Source organism: Colius striatus, chromosome 20, assembly GCF_028858725.1.
Source record: "Colius striatus isolate bColStr4 chromosome 20, bColStr4.1.hap1, whole genome shotgun sequence".
NCBI lineage: Eukaryota > Metazoa > Chordata > Aves > Coliiformes > Coliidae > Colius > Colius striatus.
In genome coordinates, this window is record NC_084778.1 from 3,311,150 (window position 1) to 3,330,396 (window position 19,247).

Genomic DNA, 19,247 nt, shown 5'->3' on the forward strand with positions numbered 1-19,247 from the left:
GATTGATTCTCTGTAGTGCAGCTGGCAGATTTTTCAAAAGCACAACCTGGTGCATAACTGTGATCTGTGGAACTCCAGAGATCTGTTTATGGACTTTGAAAATAATTTACTTTAATTATGCCCCAAGACATTTTCACCAATCAGAAAGCTGAATCCCAGTTAAACACTTCTAATGTCATCATTTTGCTTAAGTAACTGCACCAACCACTGCAGAGTTTTCACATGTGCATTGCTTAGTTCATAATCACCCAAAAGTGAAGCTACTTACATAAGTTTGCACAAAACTGGAGTTCAAATACTGACGGAAGACAGCTGAAATGAAAATTTGCATGGTTTTCATGTGCTAATGTAGCTATTTAAATAAAACAGACAATCACCCTCATTTCTAGGATCAATAATTTATTTTGTTTTTGTTTACATTTTGCAGTTTGTTACAGGAGAAGAAACACTTGCTAATGACAGTGACAATGGGTTTTAGCCATTTTCCAAGGTAATGGAAAAAAGTTAAACATCGTCCCTAGAATGCACATTTATGACTATGCTGCCAATATTACATAATGTTAAGCAAGTGTACTCCCTATTTAACCCTTGTATAAATTCATTTTAGTACTCTCCTTCTCCTACAGGAAGACTAAATTGTAGCATCTAATTTTCTTTATCCCGAAGTCTCCATCTTTGCTGTCATTACTTATCTATCTGCAAACGAGTCAAACAGACTAGCTACTGAAGCCAAAGCCACAGCAGTGGATTCGGTGCCAAGGTTCCTTTTTCTCCTGGCCACCTACTCAGTTTCCTACTGTCCCAAAAGGAAACAAAAGACTCCCAGTTTTCTGAAAACCAGATTCTCTGCATGACAGTGCATTGCATCGCAGCTAAATGGGCCACAGTGGATGTTCTCCTAGGAAACAAACCCGGTAACTAACAAGATACAAAGAATTATAAATGAACTTGGTAAAAATGCTTCTAACATTTTCCTGGTGGTATATTAACTAGAATCCTACTTTCCTTCCACAAAAAATAGATTTTTTTATAAATACATTTTAATACAGACAATTCTGATTCTATGCAAAAAGAGTCAATGTCACATTCAAACAGGTTTTTCCCAGTGTAGCATGAAGATACAAGCAGACATCACAGTCAGTATCAACACAGCGATCCTAGGGAGGCAGTTAGCTACAGCTCGTGGACACACACACACACACACACACACACACCATTCCACCCACTTAGTCATACTGGCTCCTGATTTAGGAAACAACTGAGCTGCACCTTGAGGCCTAGAGCATCACACACTTCAAATATATTGTCATGTTTAGAATATAGTGTGAACCAACAATGATATTTAATATCTGATTAATAGTGAGGCAATTGAATAAACGTAGGTAGTGCTTGTGCTGGGCATACAGAACTGCTAACAGAAGCTACCAGCTGTCTCAAATGCAAGAGAAAAAGCATTTACACTTTCCATGGTCTTCAGGCTCTTGGTTACAATTAGCTGAAATTTTTTCCTGTCCTTGCCTCCCTCTTTCACTTTCTCCCACAGGTAACTCTTACCACTAGCAAATGTGTGTAAACCCATACAGCTTTTGTGCCATACGTGCAGCTCTAGTTACTCTCCCCTGCTCTCCCCACAAGGGATAGGCATAATCTCTATAGTTTCATTCCTAACCAGATCTAACTATAATTGTTAACCATATTTTTTTTTCAGGTTATAATTCATTTTTATAATGCTTATTAAGCACAAGAGCTGGATATTAACATTTTCTTACCTTAAATAGCCCTCAAATAATCTTTGCATGAATACGAGTTCCCCCTGATTTTTGCCATGAAGATTGGAATTTAGCATTTATGGGTGAACATGTAGCACTGTTTCTCGGTATACTTTAATAGTCTGTTGGCTTAAAATGAAGGAATTTGGAACTTGGTAGCCCACAATGTTTCACACATGGCCAGCCACTACTTTGACACTAGTTTCTGAAGTAAAACTCAAGGAGAAAGGTGGCAAACAGTGTTATCTTACTGACCTGCTCAAAAACAAGACAGAGAGAGAGAGACATTATGAGCAAGAACTAAACCCCAACACATTGCTTTCAAGCCTGAAGAGATTTCTTATATTGAAAAAGATTCTTCTGAGTGGGGGAGAGTGGATTATCCACTTCTGTCATAAATGTCACCACATAAAGGATACATACACAGAGACAATTTTGGCTTTTGTTACTGATCTGAGAACAAAGTTTTTAGGATTTAAACCATACTTGTGCTTGATGTGTGAATTTAAAAAATAAATGGTTCTCTTTCTGCCAGTCTGTGAATGATGAGACCGTGCAGCAGGGCGAGTAACAACTAACGCATTGCTGTTGCTTTTCTTTAAAAAACCCTGAAGTTTAAAGGAATCCAAGATGAGGAAGTGAAAGAATGTGTTCAGTCATACTTTCCTTGTCTCTCAGAAAAATTATGTCACTTATTAGCAGTCACAGATACTTAGTTTCTTTTTCCAGGATTAATCTACTCTGTAAAGCACACGTATAATCCTGCTTTATGCCAGGAAACAGCTATTTCATTACTAGCAGCTAATCTTGGTTAGCTCACAGAGGTTTTCTTTCACTTTCAGAAAGTCAGATCCCAAATTGCCAACCTGGCTTCTTAAAAGAGAGCTGTATTGTTAATTAATTTGCTTTTTTTTTAATAAGACCAAAGAAAAAAGGACAAGAAATATTTTTCCAAAGACAGTATTTGGTCATTTTGTAGATGAATTTCCAAAGTAAACCAAATATTGTCTAAAATACAAAATTATAACTAATCAGGGAGACTAACAAATGTTTCCTGAACAATGCTGTTAAGATTTGACTTTCAGTTGGTTTATAATAAGAATCAGATGCCAATTTATGGGGAAAAAACCCACAGGTTTCATTTTACAAATGACCTGAGAGCTCTCAGCTCCCTTTCAGATGAGAGTTGAAGTTGTTCAGCGTTGTACAAAGCGTGGTCTTCAACATTAAATTTTGCACATGTTTTTAATGCAAAGTAAGGACAGAATTGGGATGAAAACAGCAACCATACTGAAAAAGTTTTTGAAGAAACACTCTTCTAGTGCTGTTTATGTCCAAAAACATAATATCACATGCCAAGGCTACACATCACACTGCATAAACAGGTAGAGAAGGAATGGAATCTCTCCCTTGGACCTTGATGTTTGTAAACATTGGAGATTAGATGACCTTGAAGAAATGGAAATAATCTGTTTCCAAGGGAAAGGGAGAGATAACAGTGATAACTGTTGCAGTGGAATACAGGGGAAAAAAAAGAACAAACCCAACCTTCATTATACTTCTCACAGAAAGTTTTGTTATTTGCCTTGGTTTAACATTCAGAATTTGTTATTTGTAGCAAATGGGGTGTGGAGGCTCCTTCTCTGGAGACATTCAAAACCCACCTGGACAAGTTCCTATGTGACCTACTCATGGCCCTGCTCTGGCAGGGGGGTAGGACTGGATGAGCTTTCGAGGTCCCTTCCAACCCTTAAGATTCTGTGATTTTTTTTGGTAAAATTCCTCAAACTGCAAAGCTAAAATATATTGAAATTCATTTCTTGTAAATACTTCTTTCTGGTTTTAAGTATTCCTAATAATAGCAGACAAGAAATTCTCTCAATAAAATATCTCCTGGTTAATTCACACTAAATTTTCTGTTAGCCTGAAATGATCACCCACAGAATGTGAATTGCCAGAACAGTTAGCACAATTCAGGAGATAACGTAACTGTCTCCCATTTCTTTTTCAAAGGGGCATGTCTACCACTCAAGTTTTCATTTATTACAGTAATGTTTTTACGGAATTCCTTCTGGTTTTGAAGCCTAAAGTCTTAAAAGGAAGTAGCATAAAAAACCCCCAGAACATATTGCAGAGCAGCTGACAACAATATGCTACACAGACAAGATACTCACTACCATGACTCAACAGTCTGCACCAAAGTACAACACCTGCTCACACCAAAACACAATGAGATGTGTATTTCTGTTTGAAATGTATGACTGGCTATTCTGGTCACACACCATTGCTAGAAGTCTTTTTAAAATCCTACACACTGAAGTGATTACAATGAAGAGCATGTGTGAGTTGGAAGATACTCCAAAAAACCCTAAGGTGCTGGTTAAAAAGAAAACAAATGCTCTTCTGTCTCCATATTGGTGTATTTTCTCCTTCTAGATTTGGGCCAAAATTCATGAATACTTAAATTTGCAAAATGTCATTTAAAATCTAGATAGCTTAATAGCCCTGATGCAAAAAAAAAAACCCAACTCATTCCAAAAGCAACAGGGAAAAAAAACCCAAAACCAACAGTGGAGGGGGCACACCTAAACTTTTGGAAACTATTTTCAGCTTTCATAACCATTGTGCAATAAAACTTAGTGACCAGTAGCTCAAAGCATTGTACAAATAATGAGGACGTTCTTTGTGACTCTCAAACAGATAAGTCATCCACACACTAATTTTATGGTTTAATACACTAGAGACCAAAAACAATAACAAATACAAATCTTGTGACAATAATTCCCACAAGACACTATTTGTGTGAACTTCATGGACTTCCTTAGCTATCAATCTTAGTAAAAAAACTCTGTGCTGTAACCTGAACTCACTGTATTTTCTTCAGAAAACAGAACTATCTTTCAGCACTCAAGAAAGCCGAGCGAAATACAAATGGTTACACATATAACAGAGATCACAACTCCAATAAGCACAAACCTCTCCCTGCTCTTAGGCCAGTGGCTACTTTTGGAACCATCTGAAGTTCTGTTCAACTCAGGCTGTGACTAAAAAGACGTTAATCACGACTGGAAATGGTATTGTATAAAAATTATTACAATCACACCTATCCGAGACTAACAGATAATGTTCCACTTAAACTCACAGAATTAGACATGGAGACATCAAGTATTTATAGAAATATCTACAAACTGCAACTGTCTTGTATTTTTAAGTATGAGTGAACTGACCTTTACAGTAAAGGTTTCATGACGACAGGCTACCCCACACAGCCTCCTCAGGTTTGGTTTCATGTACGCTACCTTACTTTTTTGATGTTGCTACTTTTCTGCACTTCTGTCTTTCTAAGAAGCACAGACTGAGAAATTTGGGCAAAATTGGTCTTAAACCTCTTAGAGACTCTGAAAAGGGAACTTTTGCTAGATTTTTGCTGTGCCTTGAAGTTCTACATTACTAGACTTACTGTTGCACCTAATGTCCACTGCGAAACATTTTTAACAAAGGGAAAACACGGGTATAACATTCCTCAATTTCAGATACAAATGGAAAACTGGAAATTCCACCCTCTCCAGCTGCCCTAGACAAATGAAAGCCGTGCTCTAACAAGCAGTACTGGAGCACTTATCTTAGCATTGAGCAGAGATGAAACAAAATAGACTTGGAAAATGCATAGCATGAGTAGGCTGAATGTTAGCTAAGTCAAATAATGTTAAATAAAGCTAAAATCCTTCATTTCATCCTGATTATTGTGCAATCAGTTTGGAAAAACTAAAACAACTGTAAAATGCTTAAGGAGTCTTATGGACCCCCAATGCTATTTTGCCTTCATCTGAAATGTAAAGGGACAGGACACGATTAAAAACAGCCCTGTCATTGAACTACTGCTCTTCAGTGTGAGTCTCAGTGTTTCCAAGCTTAAGCAGAATATTACACAGATGCAACAAAACTGGAGGATGAAATACTTAGAGGACTAAAGATGATACTTGCTTTTGTCAGATGTTACACTCGACATTTTCAACTGGATGTATGAGTTAAATTGGCCATGCCTTTGAAGCAGTCACAGAGAAAAACAAATAAACAAAACAAAACATTTGCATCCATCCACTCCAGTGGTTTCCCAGATTACATTCTCTGAGAAAGCATTTACCTCCTAAAAGATACTTGAGGGCAAGAACACAAATCCACAGAATTAGGGCAAAATCCCTCAGGTCCCACAGGCCATTTTCAAAGCAGACACTTAACTGAAGTGATATCCAGAGACCATTTAGCATTGTAGAACCGCTTACAAGTTCTGAAGAATTGGGTCTGCTTCAAAGCTCAAGGGAGACGACACTGACCAATTTAGTCATGAAACTCCTACTGTAGCAAAAGTCCTTGGTTTGTGGATCCTTGTCCAGTTGACATTGTAGGCAACAGAACTGAAGGTATTGGTATCCCTGACAACTTTGATAGGAAAGGGAAGGCCAGCTCAGGTTGGCTCTCCATCCTGTGCTCAAGGTCCTCCACTGTATGAATAATCTGCCTTGTTGTGCATCACGAGCTTGTTGTCTACAAAGTAGAAACTGTCCGACTGTGTCTCATACGGATGAAGGATCATCTCTCGAACTGCAGGGGGGAGAAAAAAGAAACAACAATTAATCATGTTAGACAGAAGCCATGCTGAGGCAATGCTCTGCACAGGGTTGCAGTTATGGTTAATAGCATTGCTCAGATTGCAGCAAACTCTCGAGTGAAACACCAAAATGGGACCCTACTCAAACCATTTGCTGATGGTATCGTACACGAACTCAAACAACTTAAAGATGCTAAGGCACTACACAAACTGTAATACCCTACCTAACCTCAAAATAATATCACACTAGAGTTTGGGGGCTTTTAAAACAGCAAACTCAAAAGAAATTTGTTCCGGTGTGACAATAAGTAGCAGTGCATCACTGTATTTTCCACAGGCTGTAATACTAGTGCTGACACATGTGATTAGGAGTTGTGAAGAATGTAAGATCACACATTGCAGCTTGGGAGAGAGGAGAGAAAATAAAAGTTATGTTCACAGTAAAATGAAAACCTTTCAAGCTCTTGATATATCACATCAAACACTAAACCCCCACATAACATTGAAGTCATCCATTTACTGGACATCTTTTTAATCCTATTACTTTTGTGGGTTTATTACACAATTATCTTCTTTGCTCTTCGACACGGAAGCTTCCCTTTTATGAATACAAAAAGCAACTGTCTGGTGGTGACAAGTTACATGCTATTATAAAATAAAATCTGTATTAACACAGATACTAAACCTGGTAGTATTCTGCCCTACCCACTTTCTACAGAGAGCTTTTGAGAAAGGGCTTCCTCAAAGCACCATCGGCGAACATCATTGTGTTCCCATACTGTTAACCCAGTAATTAAAGAGAGCTTACTGAGATCCTCAGAGAGCTGGGGGAATTCATAGATGTGCTCACAAGTGTTTTTACTGCTGGGGATGCAGAACCCAAATTCAAAATCAAAACTCTTAAGCAATTGATCCCGGAAGTAGTGCCTCTCAATCATGCGGAAGTTATTAATGGGTTTGTCCCCTACTGTAAATTCCACCCTGAAAAAGAAGGATAAGATTGAAATGAACTTTCTTCCTTCAGTAAGATTTTCAACCATTCCTGAAAGGTAGAAGAGAGCCCTTCTAAAAAAAGCCAAAAATCTAAAGCAAAGGTACAAACCAAATGATCATTTCACCTGCATTACAGTAGCAATAACTTTGGCCTAAAGCTTACAGTAAGATCCTGGAGGATCACATATTGGTAAGGTTTACTAATGGATGCGAGCAGTGCCACCAGACACAGCACAGGCCATTCCAGTACATAAAGTGTCAGACACTACTTCACCATTTCACACGCACCTACAGATTAGTGTTTTTCGGGGAACGCAATGTGGAAGGCTGCAGACACTTCTTCCAAAGCTGGCAGAGCCTCTGACAAACACATAATGCACAGAAAAGAGCTGGAATCATGGGTAGTCTGTCCACCTTATTTTGCCCCTTTTAGCACTAATCTCTTCAATGCCATGCCAATTCCTGAGGTAAGTAAAAAGCTAAAGGGGTGGAGAAAGCAAGGCATCCAGCAATGATATCTGGAGAGCCTCATGATAACAAAAGACAAGATCACAAGATCTCACAAGATCAACAAACAAGAGCCATTTTTTATAAGATTTCAGTTGTTTCATCTCCTATAAAAAGTAGCACAGGAGCAATTACTTACGTGGCTCCCACTTGCCGAAGTCTAAGGAAAGCTGGAGTGAACTGATAGCGTACGAACCGCCCGGCGTTGGGGTCAATGTCCTTCTTGTCATTGTGGTCACGTTCTGGAAAAGCACAAAGTAAAGCTCTGTCACAGTCATCTGGGGAACAGAAACTCAGTGAAAATACTTGCAATCATACATGATAGAGTCATATAAGCCAGAAAGCTATTCTGAGGTAGCCTGATCATGTCCTTAAACTCTTCCTGTCCTCTCTAAGGCATCCACTAGTGGTCACTCAGAGAGAGTACTGCAAGATGGCCCTTTGGTTTCATACATTTCTTATCTTCTGAAGTGACTTACTCTGACCTCTGATGCAGAGCTGCAATGTGACTCTGAAGAAGCCATTTCATCTTAGCATGGCAGGTTTTTGCTACCTCTAAGCTACAGAGATTTTCCTCTCATCTGCAGGGAGATGGGGAAGATTTAACAGAGTGCTTGATCAGGAAAAAACAACCTGTTGCCCTGGGTTTTTATTACCACTGACAACAGATAACAATTTGATGGTTACAAGTCACATCTAAAAACTATGGGAGGGGGGAAAAGCAGCAGATTTTCAGTTTGTCTAATGGAAATGCCATTTTACTGACTCCTGAGTGAAAGATGTTAGACTAACAGTTCAACTATATACAGGGGGACTCTAGCTGATTAACAGCCAAGAAACAAACACACAGTGACCTCCTCCTCTGCTTCTGTTTACAACATCCATCTGTCCTTTCTTGTCACAGATGGTAATCATAAGAATACAGCAGCAACAAGTTCTGTTCACTGTGTTGGTACAAAGGGACACCTGAATAATACTTCTGCTGCAAGCTGTGACTCTAGCCCTCTTACAGTTGAGAGATTCTCCTATTTTGGGGAAATGTAATGAGTTAGAGGAGTGGGAAAAGGCAAAAGGAAGTAGACAGTAGCATTTGTTTGTTAGTGAAAACAGTGTTTTGTGTGCACTCACCTGAAGCTGCTGGTTTGGTGATTTCAAACAAGACTGTGCCAGATTCCATGTCCCGGATTTTGAACCTGGTGAAGTCTATCTTGTAAACATTTTCCTCTGGAGTGCACAAATAATCTACAGAGGAAAGTAAATTTCAGTGAAGGCTGCCCAGAATCACCAGGTATTTCTGGCTATTTGGAGGTCACAACCAGCAGTGAGAGCAGCCCAAATGCATCTCCACTGCTACCGTGGTTTAAATCCATCTGAATGCTCACACTGCCCTGCTTGGGCAGGACAAGGAAAAGGCTTCTCTTCCTCAGCACTCAGAGGTCATCACCTTTTTCCAACCCTGTGCTAGCATCTTCTGCATCCATTTCCCCTCAGGGTATTGAGAATAGTCTGCATCTCCATCAAATCCTAGCTTTTTCAGTGTAAGAGGCTTTGCCCATTTTAAAAACTGCCCTCTGGTAGAATGTAAGTGCTAAGCAGCTTTGTGAGCACTAAGCTGACTGCACTTAACTGGCACAGGAGTGTCCTCCCTTGTGCTACCTCCCCTATCTCCAGCCCTCTGCAGACAAAGGATGGCTCTTCTCTCCATCAATGCTTGTCCCATGCAAGGGAATGACTTCCAACTTCAATAACTTACTTTATCCTGACAATTCTAAGTAAACATTGTATGTATATAAGCTGTGTTAGCTTTTGAACGACTGCACATCTGTGTGTTGTAGGAGACACATTTTGGAGATTCTAAGGTGAAAGTAATACTTCAACATTCTAATTCTAAGCCCTTTCTCAACTACTAATTCCTGCTGTTAGTCTGAGCTAATCACTTATTTCTGTCTGCTTTCCTATTTCTAAAATTTGAACACATCCACCCACCTAAGGCTTATCCATTGACTATATGGAAACAAGTGACTGTGTCCTCAGAGATCATATCTGCTCATTACAACCCCTACTTCCAAGCTGGTGTAACAAATCAAGCACCTACATTATGGTTGGGGATTATGGTTGGTGGGCATCTATGGGCTAGCATACCCATAGATGAGTTAATAAAAGACTGCTGTGGTGGAACATTCCAAATGCCACATATTGCAGCTACCAGACAACAAGGTCCTCATGCTGAGAACTGTAATGACAGAAATCAGGTCTCTCTGTAGTGAGGGACACAGCTGGCTGTAGTCAGCACTGTGGGAGATTGCTCTCAAGCACTGCTGAGCACAAACTGCATCATCGAGTGCCTGTACTTTCCTAGAAACCTTTTATTCTTCGCAAATCTCCTTAACTTGGAGAACTGTCCAAGTGCTCACTGGTACAAGGAACAGAGGCATTAAACGTACTCCCTGGATGGCTTTACCGCTCTCCATCATCACCACCATATGGTGAATGCTCAAAGGAATGGGCTTTAAGACAGAGAGCTATGCTTGAAGCATCTCTGGCATTTGGCAGGGAGGCTTCCCTTTCCTACCAAGACAGCACAAATCAAAACCAACGCCAGTACCCACACTGTCAGGAAGAACAAGACAAAAACTCAACGTTTTTACTACCACAAGAAAATGTAAGCCTACTGTTAGACGAAATAGCCCAAGAACTGCACAAAAGCTTTTCTGTCTTTAATAGGAGCTAAGGAGACAGGACAGAAATTTACATCAACCCCTTGCCTTAAGCTCCACTGTTGAAATCCTCAGGTAGAAGTCCTGCAACTACACAATGATTTTAGGTTCTAACCAGTCCTGTAACTTCCCCATTCCAATGTAAATTGCCAGAAGCAGGCACAGCTTCCCACAGTCCCTCGGCCCACAGCCATGCTCAGCCCAGCTGCCCTCCACCATGGCAAGGGGCTGCACCAGAACAGGCCAGTGGTCGCCTGGGAGCCCAGGACACCTTCCCCAGAGCATGCAGGCCAAGCCTGAAGCTGCATTTGTCTGCAAGTTAATTATTAAGTGGTTCTCCTCCTGTAGAATTCCTGCTCATCCAGCACCATAGCAACAGCTTTATCCCCCTCCTTGGCAGCAGCGTTGCTGCAGTAACAGTGTCCATGACTCATCTGGAGGAGAAGAGAGCCAAGTAGAGACACGGAAGAGGAGTAAACCCCAAGCAGAATCCCCAGCAGGCTACTGCTCATTGATGTTTGCACCTCTGTGCTATATTTTCCAACTCTTTTTACACAGAAAATATTTTAAATCTTTTTTTTTCCCCATTGTTTTTAAATCAACATGCCAGTATCTAACTGGATGACATCTGGGAAGATTAGCTGCCAGAGTATTTCAATCAAGTGGTTTTCCTCCTCTGGAGTTTCCTAGCAGGGGGAAAAAAAAAAAGAGGTATATTTCTGTTCCTCTCAGTCTATATTAAATTTGCCTCCTGCAATTACTGTTCAAAAATCAATCAAAGTAGCCACGTGCTGTTTTTTTCCCCTGTACATAACAGAAGCCCGTGGCTACATCAGCAGGTCTCATTGGGAATGGGCTGCTTGCAATTGGCAGATCCTCCTGCTTAGCTGAGCACTGTCAAATTTGCCAATGTCATCCCATACATACTTATTTTTAAATTACTGTAGGGCCCAGTTGCCCACACTTCTGTGACGCACTGAAATGTATCATCTGCTTTCATGATCCCAATTCAGCATCGCCACAACTTGGGGAACGGAGGCAGCATCCATATCTATTTTAGTTAGATGTAAGGCAGCTCAAGCCTCCTCCATCATGTGAAGTGGATCATTACAAGAAAAGTAGGCTCAGTCTCTCAGGACACAATATTTCCTCATTTCTTCTGCTTCCTCTGAAGCAGGATCTGTTGTTTCCCCATTAATAACCAAACGATCACAGTCTCTCCCTGAACAAACCTTCAGCACTCACCCGACTCGGCTGACAGGGAGCACACTCTGAACAAGGGATGAGGGGATGGACACATCAGCCCTGTCTTAGGAAACTCAACAGACTGTCTTTTCTCCTGAAGTACTCATGTGAAGTAGTGCTAAAACAGGTCACAAGAGAGGAGTATTTCGTACTCATTCCTAAAGCCCAGTGAATTGCCATATCAGACCTCTATACCTAAACTCTCTCTGGAAAGAGTTCAGCAACTGAGTTGAACTTGTTCTCAAAACAAAGAGCAAACTCTTGCAACTTGGCCAAGCCGGACATTAGCAGCTACTTCTCACTCATACTTCACTATTCCTGCTGCTGCTTCTATTTCTTCTTTCCCATAATCTCTGTATCATGCCAAAAGATCTGTAACCCCCTGGTATTAGACACATTTTCCATCTTAAGAACTACCATGGTTTTGAAGAGTCTGGGAGCACAACGAGCAACACTGAGATGGTCTCAGGAATCAGTGAGATGATGGGCTTCCTGAGACAGGCACAATGGAATTCTCCTGTTCCCTTTCTATGAAAAAGTGACAAGAAAAAAACCCCAATCAGCAATCTGTAGCATGGCATTTGTTCAACAGTGGATGCTTATTCCCTGTTTACAGTTCTGAGGTGGCACCTCTGCCATCCAAACCAGAGGGACAGTTCTTGTCCAGGAAATCTTCTTCCCTTCCCAAAAACAACCAAGAGTGCAAAAGAAACTAGCAAAACAGCCTAGACAATGACAGCAGGCACTGCCTGTTCTCTTGTCAACAACGGTATGCTGTAAATGCTGGCTGCATATTTCCAGCCACATGGTGTTACAAAGGAGCACAAAAGGTGAGGGATAATATAAGAAGAAAGCTAATGAAAGCACTTTCTCCTCCTGCCCTCTCCCTGTTATTTCAGTTACCCAATGGATGAGATTAGGCATTTGATCCTCATCAGAGAAAGCTAAAAGTCAATCCTGTATTTTCAGATTTCCTTTTCAACCACCCCACCAGGCACAGGGTTAACATTACTTGTTAACTGGGCAACAGGGTTAACATTACTTGTTTGTGTTCCTTTCAAGATCCCTTCTCCTTCTCTGCAACTAGGAGAAAGCACGTGTCCCCTCTCACAGACATTACAGATATTTCTGTGGAGCTCATCAGAGCGTCTAAGCTCCTATCAGGCAGCTTCTATTTTAAGGCTTTAATAACCCACAAAGGAAAGCAGAGAGCACCTGAGGTAAGAAAGAACTCAAAATCTGGTTGTGAAAATAGGTGTAAATCAGGAGAATACTGTATAACAAACTGATGCAACAGCAGTGTCTCGTAATAGGGACATCTTGCCCCAGCACAGGCAATAACAAGAATTTGCGGAACGAGAAGGCTCCTGTAGCTATGAGGGCCTATTTCTTAACAGGCATTAGACAACAAGGTCAACAACTATTTTGAAGACAACTCCCAAGACATAAGCCAGGTATAAAGCAAAGACAACTGCAGATGGATTGCTAGGAGCTGGAGATTAGGAGATTATCAGATTGAAGAGTCTCAGGAGGAAGCATGCAAAAATAGCACACACCCTGTGAAGATGTGAAGCAGTTACACAGGACAGAGTGCAAGACCTCAAGGGGAAGGCAGGGTAAGTTCCAAGCAGTATTGATACACCTGCTTAGACAATCAGACTTCAATTAAAAACTAAACCATTTCTCCTGCCCTCTGCCTCAGCAGTTCAAGTGCTGTAAAGAGAGGGGCTGAGAGACAAGCTAAGCCAGCCAGGCTCCATTCCATTGCAAAAGCCGTGGGGTTTGGATAAGCAAAGAGGGGTGAATGGGGATAGCTCAGTAATTAGGCTGCTGTGAATGCCCCAGAGGAAAAAAGATCTCACACCAGAAGGATCCTACAGGAGTTCTGCAGTGATATGTTCACTGACCAATGCTGTGATTGAAGCAGAAGGCTGCACCCCAGCAGGGTCCAAGCTGGGGCATTTACAGAGGTCCCCATAGCCTGTAAAGCATACCCACCTGGCAGCATGCCTTGCCACACTATGCACCAAGTCCTATGGCACAGCTCACCAGGCTCTCCTCTTTTTGTGGCAGCCTGCTCATTTTTTTCTTCCCTGCCACCTTATCCATGCTTATTGCATTCAAAGTCTGAAACCACATCCACAACATGAACAAAATAGGCTTGTTTTGCTCTTACATAGGGCTGAACCAAAGCAATCAAGCCCTGCCCAGGATGACTCCCTCAGCCTACGCCACAGCTTCTCTCTTACCTTTGCCATTTCCACCAGGGACAGCCCAAATCGATGACACCAGCAGAAGCAGGAACTCACTCTTTTGCCAGCCCAGCACCCTGTGCTGCACACACACCATGTGTGCTGTCCCTGGGAATCTCAACAGCCCATATTGTATCGCAAGACAACTAAAAAAAAACTCCTTTATCTACACAACACTTCATGTTACACATTATCACAAAGCCTTGGAAAGGTTCAGAATATTTCTGGTGTTGCTGAGGAAAGGACCCACAGTGACAGCAGCTTGACACGGCTCTGGGACAGGGAATCATTATATCAGAACTCTTTTACACATCTCAACTCCAAACAACTCATAACAAAGGTTCATTAACCTCCTCTCAAACATCCCCAGCTAATCAGAGCTCCCAGTAAAAGAAATGTTCCTATTTAATTGGGAAAGGAAAGGAAAACTGTGGTCCAAGAGCAGCTTTGAAGGTTGATTTGCACACATCAGCTTCTCAGCAATGCTACAGGGAAACTGCTATGAAAGTCACCCATGAAGAGTCTGCCCTGACCAACCCATCGAGGCAGCCCTCTGCCAAGCTGGCCTTTAGCTAAAGCTGCTAAGAGAAGTCTTGGTGAAATCCTAAATGACAGCTCGGGGAAGAGATTAGCTTCAGAAATGATTAAGTGTGTGTTCCTTATTTTTAGGTTTTGTTTTGTAATTGTTTCCAACTATGTAATCAATCATTTAACCTTTTGCTGTGCAAAAATAAAATAAGCTTTAACAAAAGCTTTAATCTAGTATTACAGACAAAGTGCCTGAAGCTGTGATAAGCATGGCAGTCTGAGAGGCTGAAGCTTGCCTTTTGCTCCCTGTCTGTTTGAAGCCTGGCACTATTGTACACTTGCAAAAGGGGATCGCATTATGAGGGCTGTAATGTCATCTTTCTACTGACCACCAATGACTCAAACCCTAAAGATGGAGTTAAAAATGAAAGCTCTGCTTGAACTAACATCGCCCTGCAGCTAACGTGGGAGTAGCACAGCGTGACCCAGCAAAGCCATAAGGTGCAGTATGGTCAAAGACAGGAAGGACAGTGCCCAGTGACAACAGGCCCCAGCTCCTCAGTTGGTTCCATGAGGCAGGACGTGACATTTGCAGACATCGACATCCCAATAAGGCTCCTCCAATCCTCTGGATGCTTCAGTAATTAACAGCGATTTGAACTGAGCTCTTCTCCGCTCCTTTGCTAATCCTAAATTAATCACATCATAAGGCTTTTCCTCTTTTTGTAACTGCAGTTGTGTCAGCAAGTAACAAATCTTGCTAATTGCAAAGAAAATAGCTCATTTCCCTCACACCTCATCCAGCTGGAGCAGCGCCAGAGCCAGTCCAGCCAAAAGGCCCAGATAGTCCAGGGCAGCACCCTAGATCTGTCAGGCTGGACTCTAGCGTGCCCAGAGATGTATGGCCCTGGAGCTGCTGGAGAATTTAACATTGAAAGGACACAGCATATGCAGGACAGTTTGCACAACTCCCCCTTTTAAGCTTATTAGAAGCACATTAAGAGCAGAGCCCAGCTGGCTCTTGTGGCTGGTTCCAGCAGGGTTTCACTGGGTTAGCAGTCAGCATGCTTTAGCCACATCCTGCACCTCCACCCTCCCAGCCCGAAACATCTACCGTTCGGTGATTTATCAGATGTACCTATGTGAAGAAGAAAGCCTCACTGTACTTCCTGATGCAAAAGCAAGAGATTTCCCTAGACCCAAACACCAGAGTACAGCTACCAGCAGCCTGTCTACGTGCTGCCTGGTCAACAGGTACCAACCACAAGCAGCAGTTTGGCTCCACAGAGACCCAGCTCTTCTGGGGCTGAAGGGTAAGCAGATTTGCCCAGTGTATCAGGAAGCATTGATGAGCTCCACAGCAGCCAGAGCAAGCACAAGATGGCAAATCCTGGCTCCAAAAGAGCACGTGTAAGATCAGCACGCCCCAGGAACATGCAGGGTCACAAGAGCCCTCCCTCCCAGGTGCGAGCAGGGTCTCCTGCAGCCATGCTGGAGAGTCCTTTTTGTAACTGGATGCATACTGTACTCCATGCAGTGCCACGATTCCACCTCTCCCCACATAGGCTGGAAATTCAGAAACACACAGGCTACTTGTGGTGTAAATAATCTTGCAGTACCAAGCCCTCCTCTAAAATGGTTTATTTGTTTGGTGAAGCAGTGTTAAAATGTTCCCAGATCCCTGAACAGTACACAGCTCAACCACACAGCTCGACAGTACAAGCTACCATGTTCCAAGCCCATGAGTCTGGATAAAGATAGATTATAGTTCATCTGGAACAACAAAGGACATGCAGGACATCAGTACATTTCTGCTGCAACTCCACTAACAACTCCTTCTTCAACTTCAAACCATCTAGAGCATCACAACTTCATGCATTGAAATCAGAACTGCCGAAATAAGGCATCACATCTATCCCAATTCAGCATCTCTAAAGGAGAGGTTGGGGCTGGGGTAGCCACAAACTTCTCCCACAGCCTGGTCCTTCCTCCTCCCTGCAGCATCCTCCACTCAGAGCGGAAGACTGGAACAGTTTTGCATTGGTATTTTTGGCAATCTGGTTTTAAGAGCTGGTTGTGGTGCATGGAAATGAGAAAAAGTCACAGAATACCCCAAATAATTGTTACATGTTAAGGGACAGAAAAATATTCTCATATCTTTGCTCTCCGTGTTAAACCTACCAGGTAGAAACTGAGCTTGAGAAGGTGTGCTCCAAAATACTTCTAGGTAATAAGATACAACATGCTCAACGTGGATTCATTGTACACCTGTATCCCCAAATGCACATGGAGGATTTCAGGTACAGAAAGCATTTGCTGGCTTCCATCCACCTACTCAACAGAACAGACAAGCACTTCCCATGGGAGGGCATTACCCCTGGCTCACTGCAGTGTCTGGATCTTGTTTGGCATGACCCATTCACAACCCATCCGCACCCCCTGTGCTACCCTGGTACCAGTAAGCCTCATAGGAGGAGGGGAGCAAAATGTTTTCATACATTTCACATCTTCCCTGTGCTACAGAGAGCAATGCTCCATAGTTGGAAGACACAGGCAACAACCAGCTCTTCTCCCAGCCTGGGTCTGCATCCAGGGTGATCAGCTCACCCTTCCCTGTGCTAAGGGAACACAGGTGCTTACCAAGAGCAATGCCCTGTGAGGTCTGCACGCCCTGGGAGTGAAGGTGTGGGGTGGTCATGTGCTGTAGCCCCTCCAGACAGTCCCATTGAAGGCAGAGACATGTAGGCTACCATAAAGCAAGAACACAAAGCACTTAATGCAGCCATTGCTTGGATTCACCATTTAACTGCTGCTCCTCCGACTATGCTGGCAGTATGTTTCAGCAACTGCTGCACAGCCCTCCCTGACACGGGCAGGGGATTTCTGGGTCTGGACAGTGAATCACACTGCTGCAGCCCATCAGAGCGTCTCAGCTCAGTGGAGACTCAAGGATCCTCAGAATCAGCAGTCTCTCTTTCAGAGGAGCCTCCATAACACATTCCCAAAGGCTAACACTGAGTCCCCATAGGGCTTTCCTCCCACTCTCCCCTCCACCCTGCTCACTACACACAAGCCCACAGGGCTGCCTGCATGCACTGATACTCAGAGCCGCATCCCTCCTCACCAGGGCTCGTCACGCCGCACAGCCCTGGCCTGCGACACGAAACCTGCTCTAACGTCACATCGCAGAGTGCTCCAAGGCAAAGAGGAGCACAGCCTTCCCGATAGAAGTCTTCTCCCTTTGCCGAACCTGCTGCCCACAGATACGTGACCCAAAGGGCCCAGGACAAGAAAAAAGGCCTTTTTAGAGGCAGGAGGACAGCCTGTCCCCGGGCATTGCTGAAGCCAGACTGACCCGAGGCACATGCCTGCTCCCAGCCCAACATGCTGCCACCCCAACAGATCAAATGCAGCCTCCTGGTCCCAGCCGAGCTGTTCTACCAAGCACAATAAACCCTACAGCCAGCACACTCTCGCTCCTGCAGTCCCCTTGGGATGCTCTCAAGACCAGCAGTGCTACACTGAGGCAGGGGAAACCAGGGGGGCTGCAGGATGGGTCCGCAGTGAAACTCTCTCCATGTTGCAGCCACAGATCCAGTGTACCGCTCCCCCACCTCAAGTCCCTCACAGACAGGAGGGCACAGAGACAGGACAGGGATGAAGGGAGAGGACCCTGGAGCATCTCACCATCTCCTCACCAGCCTTCGACCCGTGGCAGGGCTGTACATCCAGGGGGGCGCAGGCAGCATCTCCAGCCTTCAGCCTCAGGTGCAGGCGTCCCCTGAGGCATCCAGACCCCATGAGTCTCCAGGGCAGACCCTGTCCCCTGCGGTACCGCATCCCCACTCCTCGTCCCCCCGGGAAGGAGGGCTGCTTTTCCCCGCCCCGGGGCGGTTAGCCCCCTCGCCAGACCCGAAGGGGTCCCGGTCCGCATCCCCCGCGCCCCTGGGGTCGGTCCTCGACCTCACCGTCCCGTACACCCCCGCTTCTTGCCGGGGCAGCCCCCGGTACTGACCGCTGGTGACCCGCTGCAGCCCAAGCACGTCGTCAGGCCCGATGAGCGCTTTGCGGCCCAGCTCCTCCTCGGTGCGCGCCGCCGCCGCCGCCCCGGCCCCGCCGCTCTTCTTCACCTTCATGGCCCCGCCGCCGGTGTGAGTGTCCCCGGCCCCGCTCCGCTCCGCCGCCGGCCTCGCCGCACCGGGAGGGGCCTCGCCGCACCGGGAGGGGCATCGCCGCCCCGCCCGGCCCACGGCCCGCCCTCCGCCCGGCCCCTCGGCCCCGGGGAGGCGGGAGGAGCCCCGCGGCCGCTGAGGGGCTGAGGCCAAGCGCCCTCAAACCGCCTCAGCGCAGGCGGCGCCGCCTTTCCCGCCAAAACCCCGGCGCTGGCCGGAGCCTGAGGGCAAGCGGCCCCTCAGGAGCGCCGGTGGGCGGTGACAGAGCCTGGACCCAGAATGAACACATTGGGGTGCGAGGAGCTCGTAACCACCCCTCATCAGCATCCAGCCTGGAGGGAGAAGCTGGACCCATTCTGGTGTAAGTGCTCCCCCCTTAAGCTTTGCCCCCAAACCCACCACCAAGAGAGACCCCATTAAAAACTGCCCAACAACTGAACCCCATCCCTGTCCCC

The 19,247-nt window shown here is 44.4% G+C and overlaps 1 protein-coding gene across 1 annotated transcript; it reads right to left on the minus strand.

Annotated features, from left to right (window-relative positions):
• Positions 1–418: 418 nt before the first annotated feature.
• UNC119 (unc-119 lipid binding chaperone) lies at positions 419–18,770 on the minus strand. The gene is made up of 5 exons (XM_010203283.2): positions 18,636–18,770; positions 9,007–9,120; positions 8,018–8,120; positions 7,187–7,359; positions 419–6,371 (listed from the first exon to the last, which is right to left on the minus strand). The coding sequence occupies exons 1-5, from the start codon at positions 18,754–18,756 to the stop codon at positions 6,259–6,261; spliced, it is 624 nt and encodes a 207-aa protein (XP_010201585.2). The 5' UTR covers positions 18,757–18,770; the 3' UTR covers positions 419–6,258.
• Between the last annotated feature and the right edge of the window lie 477 nt (positions 18,771–19,247).